This window comes from Cervus canadensis, chromosome 6 (assembly GCF_019320065.1).
Source record: "Cervus canadensis isolate Bull #8, Minnesota chromosome 6, ASM1932006v1, whole genome shotgun sequence".
Classification (NCBI taxonomy): domain Eukaryota; kingdom Metazoa; phylum Chordata; class Mammalia; order Artiodactyla; family Cervidae; genus Cervus; species Cervus canadensis.
The window spans coordinates 79,671,558-79,694,139 of NC_057391.1; the positions used below are offsets into that span (position 1 = coordinate 79,671,558).

General features: G+C 43.9%; 1 protein-coding gene across 1 annotated transcript; it reads left to right on the plus strand.

Moving 5' to 3' along the window:
- The first annotated feature begins 440 nt into the window (after positions 1-440).
- On the plus strand, positions 441-22,328 carry LOC122443833 (acyl-coenzyme A thioesterase 1-like). The gene is made up of 3 exons (XM_043472506.1): positions 441-1,031; positions 19,280-19,482; positions 20,948-22,328. Exons 1-3 carry the CDS (start codon positions 575-577, stop codon positions 21,551-21,553), a joined length of 1,266 nt encoding a protein of 421 aa, XP_043328441.1. The 5' UTR covers positions 441-574; the 3' UTR covers positions 21,554-22,328.
- Positions 22,329-22,582: the final 254 nt, after the last annotated feature.

A 22,582-nucleotide genomic window follows, 5' to 3' on the forward strand; every position in this document is an offset into this window, starting at 1 on the left:
CGTCCATAGTTCTTTAGACACTGTCTATCAGCTCTAATCCCTGGAATCTATTTGTCACTTCCACTGTATAATGGTGAAAGATTTGATTTAGGTCATACCTGAATGGTCTAGTGGTTTTCCCTACTTTCTTAAATTTAAGTCTGAATTTTGCAATAAGGGTGTACTTTATAATTCAATCAATGATTGTTTTTTAAAGTTGTCCTTTTCCTTTTGTTGGAATTTTGCCTAAATCCACTAATCTCTGATTTCACCAACGAATCAGTTTAAGGCAGAGAAGAGGCATCGGTGGGCAGGCAGATTCGTGTCCTGGACAACAGTACATCCCTGTGCGTCCTGTCACCTGGCCCGGGTGAATGATCTGGTGCTTTTAACCTCAGACGACTCGGAGGAGCAGGGTCCACAGACCTGAAGCCCCAGGACGTTCCAAAGGCCGCTCAGTTACGAAACTTAACTTGGCTCCAGACCACTCCTGATCTCGTCGTGTCTCCGGGCGAGCTCCAGTCGCCTGAGACAAAACTCCAGCAGCCCTCCGCGCTCGCGCATTTAGAGTACGGGCCGAAGCTGTGCGTCTGAGATGACAGTGACGGTGACGCTGGAGCCGGCGGGCCGCTGCCGCTGGGACGAGCCCGTGCGCATCGCTGTCCGCGGCCTGGCGCCGGGGCAGCCGGTCACGCTGCGCGCGTCCCTGCGCGACGAGAAGGGCGCGCTCTTCAGGGCCCACGCGCGCTACTGCGCCGACGCCGCCGGCCTGCTGGCCCTGGAGCGCGCGCCCGCGCTGGGCGGCAGCTTCGCGGGGCTCGAGCCCATGGGGCTCTTCTGGGCTCTGGAGCCCGAGGAGCCCTTAACGCGGCTGGAGAAGCGGGACGTGCAGACGCCCTTCGCCGTGGAGCTGGAGGTGCTCGACGGTCACGAGCCCGGGACCCAGCGGCTCCTGGGCCGGGCGGTGCACGAGCGCGACTTCCTGGCGCCCGGGGTGCGGCGCGAGCCGGTGCGCGCGGGCCGGGTGCGCGCCACGCTCTTCCTGCCGCCAGGTGAGCCGTCGGCATCCGCAACTTCATCTGTCCTTGTGCGAGAGGAAGGCAGTAAGTAGGTAGCTCCCAGCATTCCAAAAGTACGTTCGTTAGCTGTTGTTCCGGAACAGAGGTCAGGGCAAAGAGATCACAAGGAAAGGGAGAAAAGATAGTTGTGATGGAAAAAAAAAAAGTTTTTATACGTAATTCCCAGTTTTTTAAGTTTTCTTTCCAAATCTCTCAATTTTACAACTTTGCTTCCTAACTCCCAACATGTATTAAAAGATTTAAGAAAATTAGGGGCCTTTCCTGGTGGCTCAGTGGTAAAGAATCCACCTGGGGCCACAAGTTCGACCCCTGGTCAGGGAAGATCCCATATGCCTCCAGAGCAGCTGGTTGTGTGTACTACACCTATTGAGCCTGTGTTCCACAACAAGAGAGGCCACCACAATGAGGGGCCAGCGTACCATAACTAGAGAGTAGACCCCACTCACCACAACTAAAGAAAAACCCACACAGCAACAAGGACCCAGCCCAATCCAAAAAAAAAAAAAGATTTAAGAAAATTAGCATGAAGGAGGAAAGCCTCTTGTTATCCACTGGAGATCTTTTGATATCAATAACCTCAGATATGCAGATGACACCACCCTTATGGCAGAGAATGAAGAGGAACTAAAAAGCCTCTTGATGAAAGTGAGAGGACAGTGAAAAAGTTGGCTTAAAGCTCACATCCAGAAAACTAAGATCATGGCATCTGGTCCCATCACTTCATGGGACATAGATGGGGAAACAGTGGAAACAGTGGCTGACTTTATTTTTTGGGGCTCCAAAATCACTGCAGATGGTGATTGCAGCCATGAAATTAAAAGACGCTTACCTCTTGGAAAAAAGCTATGACCAACCTAGACAGCATATTAAAAAGCAGAGACATTACTTTGCCAACAAAGGTCCATCTAGTCAAGGCTATGGTTTTTCCAGTGGTCATGTATGGATGTGAGAGTTGGACTGTAAAGAAAGCTGAGTGCCGAAAAATTGATGCTTTTGAACTGTGGTGTTGGAGAAGACTCTTGAGAGTCCCTTGGACTGCAAGGAGATCTAGCCAGTCCATCCTAAAAGAGATCAGTCCTGGGTGTTCATTGGAATGACTGATGCTGAAGCTGAAACTCCAGTATTTTGGCCACCTGATGCTAAGAGTTGACTCATTGGAAAAGACCCTGATGCTGGGAGGGATTGGGGGCAGGAGGAGAAGGGGACAACAGAGGATGAGATGGCTGGATGGCATCACCAAGTCGATGGACATGAGTTTGAGTAAACTCTGGGAGTTGGTGATGGACAGGGAGGCCTGGCGTGCTGCGATTCATGGGGTCGCAAACAGTCGGACACGACTGAGCGACTGAACTGACTGAATTTGACCATTACATAACAAACAACCAATGAAACTGTTCAAAGGCAGTTATCTTCATTAGGAATCAGGCAAATGCAAAATAAAACTGATCTCAGTGGGAGGGCGGTGAGCCTTCCTGAAGAGAGATCTTAGTTCCCTGCCCAGGAACTGAACCTGGTTACCCAGGTAACTTGGATGAAAGTCCTAACCACTAGACCACCAGGGGCTAGAGGCTAAAAACAAAGTGGCCCTGGCTCTTGCCACTGTTTGAAAGCAAGAATGTTTCGAGGAGGCAAAAACTGTAAAAACAGGTACAAAGGCTATTAGAGACACAGCACAAAGTATGGGAGAGCACAGGGAGAAACAGATTGTTTATTTAAGACAGAATCAAGGCAGAAATGCACACTCGAAGAGGAGTGTGGGCATCCTGAGTGAGGTGCACACTAAGTCAAAAACTAGGCAGAAATGTACACCTGGAGAGAATCGGTATCGACGTCCTCTCTAAAGAGGAAGAGCGCAGTGAGTCAGAAGTCAGAAGCTCAGCAGAGGTACACACCAGGAGAGGAGTGTGGGCGTCCTGAGTAAGGAGAAGCACAGTAAGTTAGACACTAGGCAGAGATACACACCCAGAGAAAAAAGGGTATAGGCATCCTGAGTGAAGAGCATAGTATAGAGCTGATGTAAATCACTTATGTAGGACAGTCCTTCCTGGTCATTGTTTCCCTTTGGTCAGTTGTCTTGTTTCTTTCTTTACACTTGACTGGTCCTTGGATGCTCCACAAGATGTGTGTGCAACTTTTTTCTAATGGATCCCACTGCAGAGGCCTGTGGGTGCATGTCCACACTTATTATGGGGACCCCTCCCTTTTTGACCCCTAATAAGCCTTCCTGTGCATGTGCAGACAGGGAAGTCTTCCTTGACCTCAAGTGTGGGCATCTTATCTCTTTGCTTTAGTAGAGCTCAGCTTTTGCCACTTACTTTGTGGAGTGTCTGGTGAGAACAAAGCTCGAATTTTACTCTACTTGACAAACACCAGATGTCCAATCCAGAGACCCTCTGTCTCCTACCTCAGAACTACACACTGTATTTCACACCCTCATAATTTAGAAGTCTAACATTACCAGTGTTTGACCAGTATATGGAGGAAAAGGAACTTCCATATACTGGTAAGAGAAATACAGTTATTCATCTACTCTGGAAAAAAATTGCTTTTGCTTAGTAAGTTGACTATGTCATTCTACTCCTGGTACACCAGTAGGGATTTATGTTTCTAAGAGCAAATTCAACAGAAACAGCCCAAATGTCCATCAATAATAAAACTGATGCATAAATTGAGGTATATTTACAGCACAAAAGTGAATGAACTAAAGTCACAGGAACCAACAGGATGAACCTCAAAAACAGTGTTGAGTGAAACATCAAGTTCCCGAAGAACACATCCAGTAGCATTACATTCAGATAACATTTTTTAAAAGGGCAAACCAAACAAAATGCCATTTAAAAAGTGCTTCCAAATGGTAAGACTGTAAAAAAATCAAGAGACTGATAAATTTAGAATAGTGGAAAGTGAGGGAAGAGAAATAGGAACTCACAGGGCTTTGATGGTTAGAACTGAATTATTAAAGTTCTGGATGTAAACTACTTTATAATTATTCCTTAAAAATTGCACATTATATACAAACTTTTATGTAAATAATGAAAATGTGAAATAACTAGAAGCACACCCAGTAGGTAACTTTTTGAGTCTAGCATAACACACTTGAGGTTCATTTGTGTTGCTCCATGCATTTGCTAGTGCCTTCTTGTATCTTACAAGTTTCCATTATATAGATGTGCCACAGTTTGTTAATTCATTAGCCAGGTGGAGGACATTTGAGTTTTGAGTCTTTGGAGATAGTGAATAAAGTCACTGCAAACACTTGAATCCATGTTTCTGTGTGAACACAAACTTTCATTTTTGGGGGTAAATACCTGGAAGTGAGATTACTGGGTCATAACCTAAATGTACCTTTAAATTTATAAGAACTTGGTCAGCTGTTTTCTAGGGTGATTGTTTCATTTTGCATCCTCACTGTTCCCCTTAAAAATAAAAGTTAGTTACTTAACTAGCAAAAACTGGGTTAACTTGGGAATAACAGAGAATTGTAATTTGGAAGAAGCATGCTATGGCAATAACTGTAGGTAAGTCCAACAGAACAAAGAGAGGAATGCTATTTTACAGAGAAAAAGAAGGAAGTCGGGAGATGTTGTTTTGAACAAAAATTCATCAAAGAAGAGTTTGGGGTGTCGACAATTTTTCATTGCTGAATTGCTGGGGTAGTCAATTTCTTGGAGGGGAGGCAATGTACATCTTTTTCTGTTGGGGCCTGTAATTGATGATTCTTTCCTGTTGAAGATCCTTCTGTTGTGATCTATAAGGGACAGTTATTCCTACAATTGATGTGGAGTGGTACTGCATGGCAGTTCCCCAGTTCTGTCCTCCAGACTCTATTTCGGTGAGGTTTCCCTTTATTAATTTTCACATTTCTCCCTTTTAATTAAGATTTTTCTCCCAAAACACCACTGATCAAGAGTCAGTGGTCTTTTGTACTTCAGTGTCTGGAAGAACCTTTCCTAGCTGTCATGTCCCTTGTTAGAGAGAAACCGCACAGATTAGAAACTTACTGAGGTCACATTTGAGTAACAAGGAGGGATAGGAGGAAGAACTTTACAACACTTTGCATCTGTAGTCCATATTTATCAAGACCCTAAGCAATAGGGTACACCACTTGGGGTACATTGTTTTTACAAAGGTCTAGCAGGCAACAAGTACAGAATCAAAAATAACAGGACAATTCCAAACCTTCAGTTGAAGGTAGCCAACTGAATAAATACTTGTCTTTGTTCAGTCGCTAAGTCATGTCTGACTCTTTTGCGACCCCATGAACTGTAGTCCGCCAGGCCTCTCTGTTTATGGGATTTCTCAGGCAAGAATACTGGAGTTGGTTGCCATTTCCTTCTTCAGGGGAATCTTCTCAACCCAGGGATCACACCCGGGTCTCCTGCATTGATTCGCAAGTGGGTTCTTTACCACTGAGCTATTAGGGAAGCCCCAGGCACTTATTCTGATTTCGAGGGGTAAAGTTCTCCCTATGGAAGTGAACCCAGAATCATGGATGTCTCCTGGATGTCCCCATTTAAAACAGCCAGGAGAGCAAAATAGAATAGTGAATACAATAAGAGCACACAAAATCTAAAAGAATTAACCCAGTGCATATGGGAAGATATAGTGCAGGCATAAACACAAAGCAATAGCTAATGAACTCTTCATGAAGACAGCAAAACTTCAAAGATATTTTAAAAGCAGTAGTGTAATCTCAAAAGAACTCTTTGGAAACAAATATGTTATCAGTAAGTAGCAAGGTATATAAGGTTACAAGTTCAGTTATCCTGAATTCGGGTAAGAATCCAGTCAGTTATCAGTCCAGATGAAAAAAGACATGTGAATCTTGAACTTTCTAATAGTCTTGTCCCTGACATTTTGGCAAAGATGTCTGGTCAGATGTTATCTGCTTCCGTTCTGGGAAGTCTTTGCTTTCAGGTCATCCTCTGGTGTAAGGTTCAGTCGGGGTTTGGTGCTCTTTTGAGATGTGTCATGTGAAATGAAGAGCCTATTCCCTGGAGTTTGGCAGCACAAGGGTTGGTTAGCAGTACCTGAAAGTGGCCTTTCCAGTGAAATTAAACAAGACTTTTTGGAGGTATCTTTTCCAGTAGATGAAATCTCTAAGATACAAGATATGATGCTTAAGGTCTTCATCTCCTGGGAGGGTTCTGTGACAAGGCTGCTCTATCAAAGCATGGTTATTTTTAATGGAAGCAACTAGGCCTTTATACTATGATGCATACTTCTTTTTATCAGCTGTGAATCAAAAGATGCAGGGGTCAGGTATATTGGATGTCTTGTGACTTTCTCAAAGGGTGAGAGTTTTTGAGTTCCAAAGGGGGTAGAACTGAGATTTAGAAGGACCAACAGCAATGCTTTTGGCCAAGGTATTTGGAGGGTTTTACAAATTTTGCCAATTGAGTCTTAAAGTGCCCTTTGTTTGTTTGATTTACCCTGAGGATTGAGAATAAGCACAGAGAAAATGTCATGAAACCAGCCAAATAGCACGGACTTATTGAAGTACTTGACCAGTTAAACAGGTTCCCTGATCTCTAGGCAGTTCAAGAGGGCTTCCTCAGGAAGCGATAATCTTTTACTAACAGAATTTTAGGAATTTTCTGACAAAGGTCCGTCTAGTCAAAGCTATGGTTTTTCCAGTAGTCATGTATGGATGTGAGAGTTGGACTATAAAGAAAGCTGAGCACTGAAGAATTGATGCCTTTGAACTGTGGTGTTGGAGAAGACTCTTGAGAGTCCCTTGGACTGCAAGGAGATCAAACCAGTCAATTCTAAAGGAAACCAGTCCTGAATATTCATTAGAAGGACTGATGCTAAAGCTGAAACTCCAATACTTTGGCCACCTGATGGGAAGAACTGACTCATTAGAAAAGACCCTGATGCTGGGAAAGATTGAAGGCAGGAGGAGAAGGGACGACAGAGGATGAGACGGTTGGATGGCATCGCTGACTCAATGGACATGAGTTTGAGCAAGCTCTGGGAGTTGGTGATAGGTAGGGAAGCCTGGTGTGCTGCAGTCCGTGGGGTCGCAAAGAGTTGGACATGACTGAATGACTGAACTGAACAGAATTTTAGCTATAGAAGAAGCAATGACCTGTCTACAGAGGAAAGTTTCACTCTAGTGAAAAAAATACAAACCATGACTAAAACATATTTAGTTTTGTGAGACAGAGGAAGCTGAATGAAATCTATTTGCAAGACTCCCATGTTCCATCAGACAATTCAGTGGCCAGGAGTTGTGCAAACAGGTTTTCCTGGATTCTAGTTTGAGCAGGTTGGACAAGTGAGGTGCAGGCACTTTTTGTGACTTTATATTTCCCCACCAATACCTGCTTGTGAATGCTATCATTTTGTCAGTAGACTAACGGTTTAATGTGTGCACAGAGGTAAGTAGTGGGAATTTTTGAATTTCTGGTAAGACCAGATTGTTGGCTTTTTTTAAAGTAAAGTATGTAGGGACTGGGCCATAAGAGAAATATTTGGAATCCAGTTTTGACAGTGGGCAGCTAGCCCAGGAAAACCTCATAATTGGCACTTAATTGTAGATTTCCAGATGTACAGGATGCCCCAGATCTACCTAGAACCAAAAGGAATCTGTTTTCCATAATCAGGTGACCTAAATATCCAACTTGCTTTAGAGGAAACTGCAGTTTTTCTTTAGAGACTTTCTGTCCTTTGAAGGCTGAAAGTTTTAACAGGCGAATGCTCTCCTGCCATGAAGAGTTTTATAGAGAGCAGAGAAGCAAATCATTCATGTACTGTGACAAAGTAAAGCCTGGAGAAAAGTTTATATCACCCAAATCAGCTTTCAAGACTTGTAAAAAGTAAGAGGAACTGTCTGTGAAAGCCTGGGACATTGCTGTCCAGGTGAATTGCCTTTTTTTCCTACGTGAAAGCAAACATGCATTCACTCACCTCATCAATTAAAATACTAAAGAATGCACTATAAATCAGTTACAGTGAAAAAGTTGCTTTCATTGGGACTAGATATCAGTAGTATATGGAGCTTAGGAACAAGGCAACAAGGGATAACTGTGTTTTTTTGCTCATAACTCTTGGACAAACTTCTTGCCCCATGTATTGGGTTTTCTCATAGCCTAAATGGGCTTCTCAGGTGGCACAGTGGTAAAGAACCCGCTTGCCAATGCAGAAGACCTGAGGTCGATCCCTGGGTCCGGAAGATCTCCTGGAGAAGGAGATGGCAACCCAATCCAGTATTCTTGCCTGGGAAATCCCATGGACAGAGGAGCCTGGCAGGCTGCAGTCCATGAGGTTGCAAAGAGTCAGAAGCAACTGAGCACACACAATCTAAATAGCAGTGTTCCAGGGACTAGTACAGGGGATAATAAGGCCCTGAGAATTTTAATCCTCTATCATGGGTTTGATGCCTTGCAGAAATTCTTTATTTCTAGGATACTGATTGATTTAGGGAGAAGTTTGGGTGTTGTTTGAATTCAACATTCAACATCTATTTGAATGTTGACAGAAGTTGCATTGTGGATTCCTCTAATATCAGCTGAAGATTTTGCCTGTAAAGAGGATGATGGTAGCTATCAAATAGGGACAATTATCAGCGTCCTCCAGATTCAGCTACAGTGCCATCAAAAATGGAGCTAATAAAATATGTCAAAATGAAAATATTAGATGCTCAGTCATGTCCAACTCTTTGTGACTTCATGGACTATAGCTCACCAGGCTCCTCTGTCCATGGAATTCTTCAGGCAAGAATATTGGAGTGGGTTGCCATTCCCTTCTCTAGGGGATCTTCCCAACCCAGGGGTCAAAACCGGGTCTACTGCATTGCAGGCAGATTCTTTACCGTCAGAGCCACCAGGAAAGCCATCAGAAATGGAGTCAATAGTGGAGTCAACAAAGATGTCAAAGGGTCACTTAATTCACTTGATTGGCTATTCGGATTGCTACTGTCAGATTCCAGAATTATCTCTGTGTGGGGAGAGAGAAATTCCAGCATGATATTTTTCTCTAAGTCTCAGTCTAATAAATGCATAGGGGCAGAGGAACTCAGGAGAAAAGGGTGTATTCTGTCAAGGAAACAAAAGGAAATAGGTTCAGAGACAGGAACTTCTTGAAATTCATTAGAGAGTCCAACTAATTGAAATATTTTAGAATTCCAAAGCCGGGGCTGCTTTACAGAAGTGGGGTTGAGTACTAGGAGTGTAGCTCTGGTGTCATTAAGGATAGAAAGAGCCTCATCCTTAATCTGGAGAAATGTTTCCCCAGGTGGATCAAGATGGAGGATTGGGAAGAGCCCCTCTAGTTCCTTGAAACCCCATCAATCGAAATTAGCAGGACACTGGAAAGGCTGGCTAGAAGGATGAAGGCACCCTGAATGCTAAAATTCTTTAGTGTCCTGTGTCTTCCCAACAATAGGAGGAACTAGAAGGTTTGGGGCTCTATTTAGGGACCTTCATTTGCCAGAGTTGAAAATTAAGAAATCTAGTGGTCTTTCTTATCAGTTGACTCATCTACTTTGCAAGTGAACTGATGTGCCAAATTAAATCTGGAGTGGATACAGTTTCTCATTCCACCCTGCTTATTTCAAATAAAGAGGAACATCCTGGTTCAGCACATAAATAAACAGAGTTAAAGGTTCAGTTCAGTTCAGTCGCTCAGTCATGTCCGACTCTTTGCGACCCCATGAATCGCACCACGCCAGGCCTCTCTGTCCATTACCAACTCCCAGAGTTAACTCAAACTCATGTCCGTCAACTTGGTGATGCCATCCAGCCATCTCATCCTCTGTTGTCCCCTTCTCCTCCTGCCCCCAATCCCTTCCAGCATCAGGGTCTTTTCCAATGAGTCAACTCTTAGCATCAGGTGGCCAAAGTACTGGAGTTTCAGCTTCAGCATCAATCCTTCCAATGAACACCCAGGACTGATCTCTTTTAGGATGGACTGGTTGGATCTCCTTGCAGTCCAAGGAACTCTCAAGAGTCTTCTCCAACACCACAGTTCAAAAGCATCAATTTTTCGGTGCTCAGCTTTCTTCACAGTCCAACTCTCACATCCATACATGACCACTGGAAAAACCACAGCCTTGACTAGATGGACCTTTGTTGGCAATGTAATATCTCTGCTTTTTAATATGCTGTCTAGGTTGGTCATAACTTTCCTTCCAAGGGGTAAGCGTCTTTTAATTTCATGGCTGCAATCACCATCTGCAGTGATTTTGGAGCCCCAAAAAATAAAGTCTGACACTGTTTCCCCATCTATTTCCCATGAAGTGATGGGACCAGATGCCATGATCTTAGTTTTCTGGATGTGAGCTTTAAGCCAACTTTTTCACTCTCCTCTTTCACTTTCATCAAGAGGCTTTTTTTTTTTTTTTAATTTTTTTATTAGTTGGAGGCTAATTACTTCACAACATTTCAGTGGGTTTTGTCATACATTGATATGAATCAGCCATAGATTTACACTTATTCCCCATCCCGATCCCCCCTCCCATCTCCCTCTCCACCCGACTCCTCTGGGTCTTCCCAGTGCACCAGGCCGGAGCACCTGTCTCATGCATCCCACCTGGGCTGGTGATCTGTTTCACCATAGATACATGCTGTTCTTTTGAAACATCCCACCCTCACCTTCTCCCACAGAGTTCAAAAGTCTGCTCTGTATTTCTGTGTCTCTTTTTCTGTTTTGCATATAGGGCTATCGTTACCATCTTTCTAAATTCCATATATATGTGTTAGTATGCTGTAATGTTCTTTATCTTTCTGGCTTACTTCACTCTGTATAAGGGGCTCCAGTTTCATCCATCTCATTAGGACTGGTTCAAATGAATTCTTTTTGACGGCTGAGTAAAATTCCATGGTGTATATGTACCACAGCTTCCTTATCCATTCATCTGCTGATGGGCATCTAGGTTGCTTCCATGTCCTGGCTATTATAAACAGGGCTGCGATGAACATTGGGGTGCATGTGTCTCTTTCAGATCTGGTTTCCTCAGTGTGTATGCCCAGAAGTGGGATTGCTGGGTCATATGGCAGTTCTATTTCCAGTTTTTTAAGGAATCTCCACACTGTTTTCCATAGTGGCTGTACTAGTTTGCATTCCCACCAACAGTGTAAGAGGGTTCCCTTTTCTCCACAGCCTCTCCAGCATTTATTGCTTGTAGACTTTTGGATAGCAGCCATCCTGACTGGCGTGTAATGGTACCTCATTGTGGTTTTGATTTGCTCATCAAGAGGCTTTTTAGTTCCTCCTCACTTTCTGCCATAAGGGTGGTGTCATCTGCATATCTGAGGTTGTTGATATTTCTCCAGCAATCTTGATTCCAGCTGTGCTTCTTCCAGCTCAGCATTTCTCATGATGTACTCTGCATAGAAGTTAAATAAGCAGAGTTAAAGGTTACCTGAGTGGATTCACCATCTGAAGGAAAATGAGAACTTGCGTTGCAAACAAATGAGAATTTGTTTGCTTTGCATACATTCTGAGAACGATTCTAATTGTCATAAACAGGTTCCTTAGGGTTTTGTGTGCAAGTCTGAATTTTGTTTCAATCAGTAGTTTTAAGAAAAGCTACAGGAGGAGTTAGCGACAGGGAGGGCTAGGGCCCTGGGTTTAGTTGTGGGGGGCGGAGTTGGCCAGTTTAGGGTCTTAGGAGACAGTTGAGAGAGATGGCAGAGTTAGATGAGGTTGGGGGACTTGGGGTGCCAAGAGAAGGAAGGTTGACACGGGGAGTAGATCTTGGGGAAATTGTGCTGGGGAGAGCTGTGTTGAAAGGGCCAGCAGTAACCCAGGGGGAGGACGACCCTCCAGGCCTATCTGTCGCAGCTGTCTGCTGGAGAAGGGGAACTCGACCTTTGGGTGGGCACCGCTCATGTGTAGGCTGAGCAGGCCCCCAGTCAGTGCCCTGGTTTGTGTAGGAGGAGGAAGGCTGAGACAGGTGGAGGAGGTTGAGGGTCTTGCCTCCCTAGCTGGAGGCAGAATTGGTCAGTCAGTGCTTTGAAAAGGAGCTGGAAGGCAGGCAGTGGGGTGCAGGGTGGCAGGTGGGCAGGGAGGGCAGGACTTGAACTTGTCAATACCATCAGTCCCCTTTTTTTCCAGACAAAGGGTTGTGAGCCCTCCTGGGGATGAGGCCTCGTGTGGTGGAAGCTGCACTTAGCTTCGCGGGGCTGACAGCTCTGGCCCAGGGCGGTATGTAAGTCTGGCTCGGCCCAGGACAGGGTCCAGCCAGGCCCAGCCTGGTGAAACCCAGGTCTGGGTGTGAGGGTGGTCTAGGGAGTGAGTGAGGAGGTAAGGTACCGGTCCAAGCGTTTACTGGTATGTCTGGCAGGCGGGGGCTGTAGGCGGACAAAATTGACCCTCACTTTATTTTCCAGGTGGCAGTGCTCCCGTTTGGACTTTTCCTCTAGGTTCCACGCTAACCTCTTCTGTGAGCTCACTCTGCCCCCCCACTCCCCTTCACACTCTCGAGGTTACCCATTCACTTAAAACATTGCTTCTGGTAATCTGGTAAGCCGGGAAAGTTGTTGCCATTGGAGTTGGTATCTTGGTAACCCTGAAGAGGAGAGGCAGCCCCTGCTGAGACTCTGGGTGGGTGGGGTGGTGGTGCTTGCCAGTGGAGAGGGTGGGGATTGAATGTGCACCCTTGGGTGGGCCCGCAGCCACGGTACCATCTGAAAGCTACGAAAATGCCTCATAGACGGTGGTTTGTTACTGTAGTGTTCATCATGGCGATCTGATGGCACCAGGAGAAATGGAGCCCCTGGCCAGTGTGAGTCGTAGCGGTGCAGGAGGGGAGACCCTGGAGGAAAGAGCCCGCCTAAATTGCTGTCTGCAGAGTGAATTTCCAGAGGCTTAGGAGGAGGAAGTTCTCCAGTGGCATGTTTCCAGGCCTTGCTCAGGAAGCCCTGTATTCAGGAGGCCATCCTTTAAGGTGTTCGTGAGCTTATGCGGGGGCAGTCTGTAAAAGGCCAAAGCAGATGGATCCCGGGCCGTCAGCAGATGTGTTGCTTTGAGTGTTTGATCCGGGAGCAACGATCTCTGGGCACGTGAATGTCAGCAGGCATGTCTCCTGGGTTGGAGGTTTCAGATGCTGCCATCTTCTAAATTGAGTCTCCTGTCATACTAGTGTGCTACGAACCTTGTTTCCAGGAGACTTTTAAGCTGTAGAACATTTTAACGCTGATGCCACAACACAGGTGATGCCTTGTAGATGGAGCTTGCAGATGGATCCCAGTGACCCTCATCTACCGGCCTGCCTGCCTGTGCTTTTGTTGGAGGAATTCTTAGTGTGATACATAATGTGTGTGTTGGGAAAGCGTTCCAGATTGAAATGCATTAGGCAAAAACTGGCGAAGTCGGAGGGTCGTGGGGGGCGGTCGTGGTCATTGTGCTGTGGTAGGTGGGAGGGTGTGAGATGGTCATGTCCAGATTGTGATAGAAATGGCAGGTTTAGTTTGGTCACTTCTGTCACCAGAAGGGAATAGTTAGGATACCGATAGTAATCTTCTGTTCATCTTGCTCTATATGCTTCTTAACTTACTTGATTAGATTTCAGAGTAATCTTAGTGTTCAAATGGGAGGGCCCTGAGGTGAGGGCATTGTGGGGTGGAAAACAGCCTAATGCTGGGAGGGGTGAGGTGAAAAAAAGAAGGTTGTGATTAGGTGTGGCTTGTAGAGGGTGGGAGTGGTAGGGAATGTGGCTTGAAGGGAATTCTCTGGAGAAAAGATCAGTAGGCAGAGCTCTGGGGAATAGAGCTCAAAGGCAAAGAAAATGCTGCCTTGTTAATGCTAGTTAAATTGTGACTTGAGAAGTTTCTGCAATGCTTAAAACTGCTAAGCGTGGGGAAGGATTTTTCCAAAGCAAAATTGTTTTGCTTTGCTACAAGAAGGGGAAGACTGAAAAGGTAACTGAAACCTGGATATCAGTCTCGAGAGATTGGTGTCAGGGACTTGCATCAGCAGATTAACATCTTTTACTGCTTTGCAAGCTTCTTAAGTGTTATCTGAAGGTGTGCAATGTTCAGGGACTAGTTTCAGAAAAGACTTTCAATACCCAAATTGTGGGCTTTTAAAGTATTTTGAGATTTTGGTATGCACTTAAGATGCTTAGATGCCCTCTTCTGGGTTTGTAACATTTTTGTTCACTTGGTATTTTGCAGTTGAAAGTTTGAGCAAAGTGAAAACACAATAATTTCTAAAGGAATTTTGTACATTACTTCCTACCTTATAAACATCTTGTCTTTTCTTTGTAATGGGTAGTAATAGCCAAAGTGCTTTCTTTCCATCCTCATTGTAACAAGGAGAACATGATCACTCTCTAAATACTGTAATATTAGGTAGCAAACAATCTATGTACCCTTGCTAAAGTTCCAGTTAATAGTTTACTCCATCTTCAGTTTGAATGTTTGTGTTAAGTGGAGTACTAGAGGGGAAACCACCAAAATCGGGTAGGGAAATAAGAGCAAAACTGGGGGTGGGGAGTTTCTTGCCTGGATTATGTATGTTTGTAAAAATTTAGGGAAGTATCAATCCTTTGTGATAAAGTAATACCAGTGACTTTTTATCCTGTCCCTTTTCCCATTTTGTTTTGAGAATTTCAGATCCTCAGTACTTATGACACGGAATTTTTCTGGGTTCTCTCGTTTTAATGTTTACAAGTATATTGATGTGATAGTTCTGTTCTTAACCTGTAACTTGGGCATGTGATACAGTTACTGTCATTGGAATTTAAAGAGTCTTAGTTATGCGTGTATGGGGAAATAAGCTGTTGTGAAATTGAAACTGTAAAAACAGGTGGAAAGGGTTCTTTTATGTTGCTCTGTATGGTAAGAACCAGTCCTTGTTGCATCATGTATATGACTACTAACACTTTTCTTCCCCTTTACAGCGTGAATAAAGGTTTGAGTTCTAAACTCATTAGAATTATTTGTACTGCTATATTTTTTCAACCCTGATCTTGTCTGTATATCATGAAGTGAAATGTACCTTTGTACTGTAGATTTAGGCCTAGATTCACTAATGTAACTCCAGACTGAGGTCATCGAGCTTGGTGTGGTAACCTCAACAGAACTGGTAGGTCCTGAATGGCCTGCAACATGAATGGCCTGCATCCCCAATGGCAGTTGGGGATGGACTCGGCTGACTGGGAGTGTGTGATGGTTGTGCAAAATGTGATGACAGACTACAGGCCAACGAAGGTCATTGTCAGGGTGGGGGGACTATTTCCTAACTTCTTGGAATTTTACCCAATTGTATTTCCAAATGGTACTGTTAAAAAGGGGATCTCTCTTGATGATTGTAAGCAGCCTAACAAGTGGAAAGGACATGTAATATATGCTTGACATACTTGTGGTCTTTGGGAGGCTGGAATGTGTCTGGGATTTGGGTTTAAGCACATACTTCTCATTTTACTAGAGCTGCAGAAGTGCTGTGCTAAGCAACTTGGAATCCAGGGTGTGTGTTGTGACTAAGCTGACCCTGTGTCCTGGGCGGGGAGAGCCCAGCAGTGCTGCTGTTACTCTCTGTTCATTGGGGCCCTAAGGTTTTGCTTTACAGGAGATGAACTTGGAGTAGAAACCACCACTTCTCAGCCTCTGCTGAGAAGACTTTTATGTCCGTGGGAGTGGGAAGGGGAAAGGGACAGGCTGTGCTGTGACCACAGTGGGGGGCTGGGAGAGCAGCTGGGTGCGGCCTCTGCCCTCGTGTGTTTGCTGCAGACACTGGAATTCGGTGCCCGCCTGCCCAAGGCTCATGGCCCTGTCAAGAGTGGGCACTGCTGTGCAGTTTCAAGGATCTTTCCCCTGCTCGGCACCCTGTTCCTTGATTTCCCCATAACAATCTGGGCTTCCTTTCCCACCTTGCCCTTCTTGTTTTTGCTCAGTTCTCTACCTGCCTTGCCTTTTTTTCAGAGCTTATTTTTCCTTTTGTTTTTATACAGTGATTACCAAACTCAAGGGTAGCTGCTATGAGTGCCTCTGGGTACTGTTAGCTAGCGACTGGTGGGCTGATGAAGGGTTTCTCCACAGGGGTGTGAATGTTTGTCTTGGGAAAGGGACTCTGAAGTGGGCCTAGTAGTACAGGAGAGAGCAGGCAGCTGGGGGCTGTGCCCACGCCCTCCTGGCCTCTGCCTTGTCCCAGGGCCCTGCCTGTTCTTCACCCTCCTTTGTTCACGGGTGGGATAGGTCATAGATATTGTTGATGGTGTTGGTGATCCCTGCTGATTGGTTTGCATCCTCATACATCTGAATTCAGCCTTCCCTCTGAACTCTCAGATGGTACAATGAAATTCAGTGAGTGGGCTTGTGGCATGTAAGTAGAAAATGGAGATCTGGTGCAGCTAAAAGTAATGGAGTATAAAAATAGCAAGAGGTGAATTTGGAAGTTCTTTCAAAAAGAAACAGCCGGAGAGGAAGTGTTGGTTGAGGCTCCTTTGTGGGCCCAGGGTGCACACCCTGAGAACTGTGGAAATGGCCTGTGTTACCGAAGGGGTTCCTCACCCCCACTTCACTCTGTTGGCTGCCCTTGGTTTGTCCTACTGGTTGTGGCCATGAAGGGACTCGAACCTCTTATGCCAGGGCTAACCTCTTTGTACTTAAGTTTCTGGAGGAAATGTTAACCTCTGGCCTTGAGCAGTACTTGCTATTGTGCAGTGCTGATATTAAATGAAATGCCAAGACAGGCTTTGGATATTTGTGGTAAGTTTTAAATGTTTAACATGCAAAAATGTACAGATGCAGTCTGGAAATGACAAGAGGAAGATAGCAAAATAACCAAAAATAAGAAAGCTGTGTTTAGGGAGTGTGGCCTTGACCTTCCTCTGGGTGAGGGCAGCCAGCCCCTTCCACTCCCTGGTCTCCCAAGTAGGACACCTTTTGTTGAAGGCTCTACCTTCCAGGGGCCCTCAGCACTGCACCAACATCCCTTTCTTTTATTTTAAATAACTGTTAGTTCTCATGTTGTAAAAGGGGTTTATTGTAAAGTTTACAAATAAGAAAATTGATAAAAACAAAACTCAGTAATCTTACTGACAATTTTTATTGGTCTCTTTGCTTTTAGAGGTTTGTTTTTTTTCCTGTGTATAGGATATATATCTTTTTACACAAAAGTGAAATTATATTGTAGATTATGTTGTGCAGCTTTTTTCACTTAGGCATCTTTGTGGTGACATAATGTCCATTGTGTGACTTTATCAATTTAAATACTCATTTAGACATGTAAGTTATTTTCCAATTTTTCTTAGTAATGCTGTAGTGACCTTCCTTCTAGCTCAAACTTTATCATATCTGATAGTATTTCTTTGGGATACATGAATATATTTCTACACATGAATTGCCTTTGTCAGACTTCTTACATCTAAGTTCATGTTGCTAAATTGCAACATGGGAGGGGTTTTGTAAATAGCATCCTCAGTCTGGAGGTAAACCTTGCTGTCCCCCCCCCCCCAAAAAAAAAAAAGAAATAAAGAAAAGCTACAGTAACTGCTCAGTAGAGGTTTCCAGAAAATATTCTAGCATTTGGCCAAAAGTTAGGGGTTTTTCTAAATTCTGTTTGGGCTGTTCCCACCAGACGACCTTAATCACATGTTTGGGTTGACCCTCACCAACAAGCAGGTGGACTAACTGATAAAAATCTAAGCAACCAGGCTGGGAAGTTTGAATGAACTGCGTTAGACTATTCAGCAAACCTGTGAGGGTTCTCGGTTACTTTAGGAAACTCTTCAACTATGACTCCCAATTCAGCCTTAGTCTAGGGAACATAAGAAATATAGGGTTTATCTGGGTGCTTGGAAGACATAATTTTAGAAAGGCGGGTTCTGATAGGTTCAGAGGAGGAGGGAGTGGAGAGAAGTGCCAAGAAAAAGAGAAATTCAGTGAGAGCATTAGACTGGGCAAACTGAGGGTATAGAGGAGATGGAGGCAGTGCAGCAAGAGGCAGGCAGGCAGTAAGTGGCTGTCACGTGTCTGAAGTCAAAGGAAGGGAGAGGGAAAGAGAGGCCTCAGAAGCCTTTTGACTCCTTTAGTTGTTCATTTACCTCAGTTAATTTTGAAATTGTAATTTGCAGAGACGTAATTCTAGATTGCCAGTAATGACTGGAAGCCTCAGAATGCCAGTTAAATAGACGTTTAATTCAGTTTTAAGAAAAGTAAGTTTGGGGAGCTCAAATGTTCCTCATAATGTTGATTGGTGTTCTCAAATACTGTTCAGTCCATTTAATTAGAAATGCACATGAGGAGGGACCAAAGTTTTTAAACATAAAACCAGCCAGGGTCCCAGAAAGGAGGGGGGCATTGTCAAAGCATTTGGATGACAGGGATCCCATTTCTTAAAAGATTTTTCTCTAGAGCAAAAAGAAAAATTCCTAAACAGCAGAGTTCCAACAGGCACATCCCAGTACCCAAAGAAATCAGACCAAAGACCAAAGGAATACTCTCAGAAAGGACAAAGCCTTTAAATAGATCGCAAATAAAGATTGGGGAACTCAAAATGCAGACAGTGGAGCTTGAAATCCAGGACAGACTTACCCTCAAACTCCAGGCTTAGCTAGAAGGCAGTGAGCACATGGACTCTGTGGGGACTAGCACCTGTGTCCTCACCAACCTGGGAGTTTGGGGGAGACCTCTTAGGATCCCACTTCCGAGCACCCGGTTATGTTGACCTTAAAACAGTTGTTTCACCAGCAAAAATGGGTTAATTCTAGAACACCAGAGAAGTGCAATTCAGGACAAGCAAGCCCTGACAAAAACCATAGGCAAGTTCAACAAATCAAAGAAAGGAATGTTAACTTTATAAAGAAGGAGGAGGAAGGTGGGAGGGGTTGCTTCCAATAGAAGTCTATTAGACGAAAGTGACAGTTTAGGGCGATGATGGTTTCTCATTGGCTGAGTTCCTGGGGTAGTCAATTTCTTGGAAGGGATGCAATGTACATCCTTTTTGTTGTTGTTGGGGCCTGTGATTGATGATTCTTTCCTGTTGATTCTTTTGTTGTGATTTGTAATTGAAAATTCTTCCTATAATTGATGTGGAGTGGTGCTCACAAAAGCAGTTCATGTTCTTTGCAAAAATCTGTGGGGCTTTGAGGCCCTGGGTGTAGAGGGGAATGTGGGTTTAAACTATGCCACAGTCTGGACCTTTGACGACCAGAGTTGTTTAGCATTTCTGATCATCAGTAGAAAACTGACATCACCAAAGGGCAAAAATGGCTTTTGACACCACAGCAAAGAGTTCAAGTATAGTTTAACTCTATGTTTTTTCTTCCCAAGAACCTGCGCCCTTTCCTGGGATTGTGGACATTTCTGCAGCTGGAGGTGGTCTTCTGGAATATCGAGCTAGTCTGCTGGCTGGGAAGGGTTTTGCTGTGATGGCGCTGGCTTATTACAACTATGAGGACCTCCCCAAGAGCCTGGAGAACTTCCACCTGGAGTACTTTGAAGAAGCTGTGAACTACCTGCTTAATCACCCTCAGGTTGGAACTTCTCTGGTTTCATGTTCTACATATCAGTTCTCCTTCTCTAAAATGCTCTTGGTTTTCACAGAACTTAACAAATTCATGACAGCCACTCTCTGCCCCCAACACACTCTACCTTTCACAGTAACTTCTCCCAGACAGTTTCCATGCAATTAGATGTTATTGTTAGATTTCCTGCTGGTAAAAGTGTCCTAGTTGAAATTATGGAATTTTAAATTCCAGTATTTTATCAAATTTCATTAAGAGCTCAACACATTGAGAACCCTCGGTTTGACCCAGGAAGTAAGAGGGGAAGGGGAAGTAATCACTCTCTCCAGAAGGCTGTCTCCAGTTTAAATGTTTGTATTTTACAATCCTCTCCTCCATGTGACCATCTAAGAGCAGAGTACTCACTTTTAATAAATCACCTAGTATAGTACCTGGGTACTAGTAAAGGACCTGGGTAGTAGGAAATGTTTGAGGGTTCAGTATATCAGAGGATTAGAACATATACCTTGCTCAGGATATTAGAGGATTAATAGGATTGTTTATTTTATAATTCAATCAGAGCTCAAGGTAGATGAAAGCCTTGGTGCTCCTAGAGAAGGTGATGGGGTGTAGTAGAACCAGTGTAATAGTGTATTTGATAGAGAAAAGTTAAATTTGAGGCTTGATTTTGCCAGTTACTAGCTCCTGGACCTTGGGGCTTATGTATCATACTCTCAAAAATTGGGATCACTGTAATATCCCATTCCTAGTATTTATAAGGAATAAATAGCTGAAATCAGTCAAGAGTGCTATTGTAGAAACCATGATCCAAAAAAATTGCTGTTGATAGGTCAATCAAAAGGCCATTTACAGCAGAAGAATTTGGTAATTGACGAGAACAATCTTTCTGGAATAGGGCAAACTCAAACTACACTGGAGGGGACTGAGCAGAGAATTAAGACAAGAAAGTGAACAACTACAGACAAAATTTCCCACAAGTTTTGCTGTGAAAAGGAGTACAAACTAGGAGAGAGTGGATTTGAGGTCAAGGGATTGTTATTAAGGGCTTCCCAGGTGGTGCTTTTGGTAAAGAACCTGCCTGCCAATGCAGGAGATATGAGACGGGGGCTCAGTTCCTAGGTCGGGAAGATCCCCTGGAGGAGGACATGGCAACCCACTCCAGTATTCTTGCCTGGAGAGTCCCATGGACAGGGGCAGAGGAAAAGACCATTGGAGGTTTGGTGGTCAAAGGAACTTCAAGGCCAAAGTATTTCGTTGTCATCCACTTGGTTGTTGAAGGCACCAGGAATGGTGATGGAGAAATTGTGGAAAGCAAGGTACAAAAAAGGTTAAGTCAATATCCCAAGGCTGCAAACCTTGATAACTGGGAGAGCCCAGATTCAGGCTCAGTTCCCCGACTCTCAAGTCCAGGCACTACTGGCCACACTGCACCGTTCATGGACTCATTCTCCTTTTCCCTTTGACCTTTTCTCAGGTGAAGGGTCCAGGAGTTGGGCTGCTTGGGATTTCAAAAGGAGGCGAGCTCTGCCTCTCCATGGCTTCCTTCCTGAAGGGCATCTCTGCGACTGTCATAATCAATGGTTCTGTGGTCAGTGTCTGGGGAACCTTACACTACAAAGGTGAGATTCTGCCGCCTGTGGGTTTCAACCAAAATCGAATCAAGATGACTAAAGATGGCTTTGTAGACATTGTGGAAATCCTGAACTGCCCTTTGGAAGGACCTGACCAGAAGAGCTTCATTCCTGTGGAAAGGGCTGAGTGCCCCTTCCTGTTTCTTGTGGGTCAGGATGACCACAACTGGAAGAGTGAATTCTATGCTAATGAGGCCTCTAAACGCTTGCAGGCCCATGGGAAGGCAAAACCCCAGGTCATCTGTTACCCAGGGACGGGGCACTACATTGAACCTCCTTACTTCCCCCTGTGCCCGGCTTCCCTGCACACCTTAGTGGGCGTTCCTGTCATCTGGGGAGGGGAGCCCAGGGCTCATGCCAGGGCCCAGGTAGATGCTTGGCAGCAGCTCCAGACTTTCTTCCATAAACACGTGGGTGGGGATAAGGGGACGATTCCGGCCAAGCTGTGATCAAGGGAAGGATAGAACAGCTAAGAACAGCTGCCACAGTTAGTATATACCGGTGTAGGTTTCTTCTGTTCAATAATTACTTAGAGTTTTTCCTCTTCAGTGTTAAAGTGAACTTACCAAGAAGCTTTTTAGATTTTTATAAATTACATACTTTTTCCGTTGTTTGAGCGGAGAGCGATTCTACAGAAAATGAAACAAATGGCCAAAAAAACATAATTGACAAAGCTTTAACTCTGAAAGGAAATGGTGAAATACACAGTTAACAGTACCTAGTACACAATTAGTGCTCCATAATTATTTGAATTATTTAGCATTATAATTTGTTTTTAATTAATAAATAAATGATTACCTATTGTGGAAGAAAAGAATACAAAATATCAAAAATGTTATCAGATTTGAGTTTCTAATTTAAGAATGGAAGTGAACACCATAGCTGTAAATTAGCACACTAGTTAGATAACTACTTAGATGAAAACTACTAAAAATTTTCAAAGCAAATATGTTTTTAGTTCTTCAATCTTCTTGAATGAGGAAGGAGTCTCCTACTGCCAATGTATTTTAATTACCTTTTTCATTTTCACATATGGACTTTGTGATTTAGTTGTTTTGAAAGCTGGCATAACATCATTTAGATGAATTTCTTAAGTGACTTTAATATTGATTAGCATGCAAATGAATGATTTAGTTTTGTATTACTTGAAATAAATACACATTAAACTAACTAAACTCTTCTAAAGTTGAATATGTTTAAAATAAAAGATACTTTAATTTATGATCATGGTGTTTTAGTTTCTCAACTTTCTTTTTCAGTAAAGCATCTTCTGACAGATGTTTTCTCTTGAAACTCAAAAACAGTGCTCCTTTTGCTTACTCAAGATTTTTCCTGTATTCCACTCTGAGGCAGATGTCATCTCCATTTTACAGATGAAACCAAGGCTCAGAAAAATTCTTTGCATGGTACCTGTACAGCTGGGGCTCAGTCTCCCCACATTCAATTTCTTCTCTCTTTGTTAAGCTCATCCATGCTCT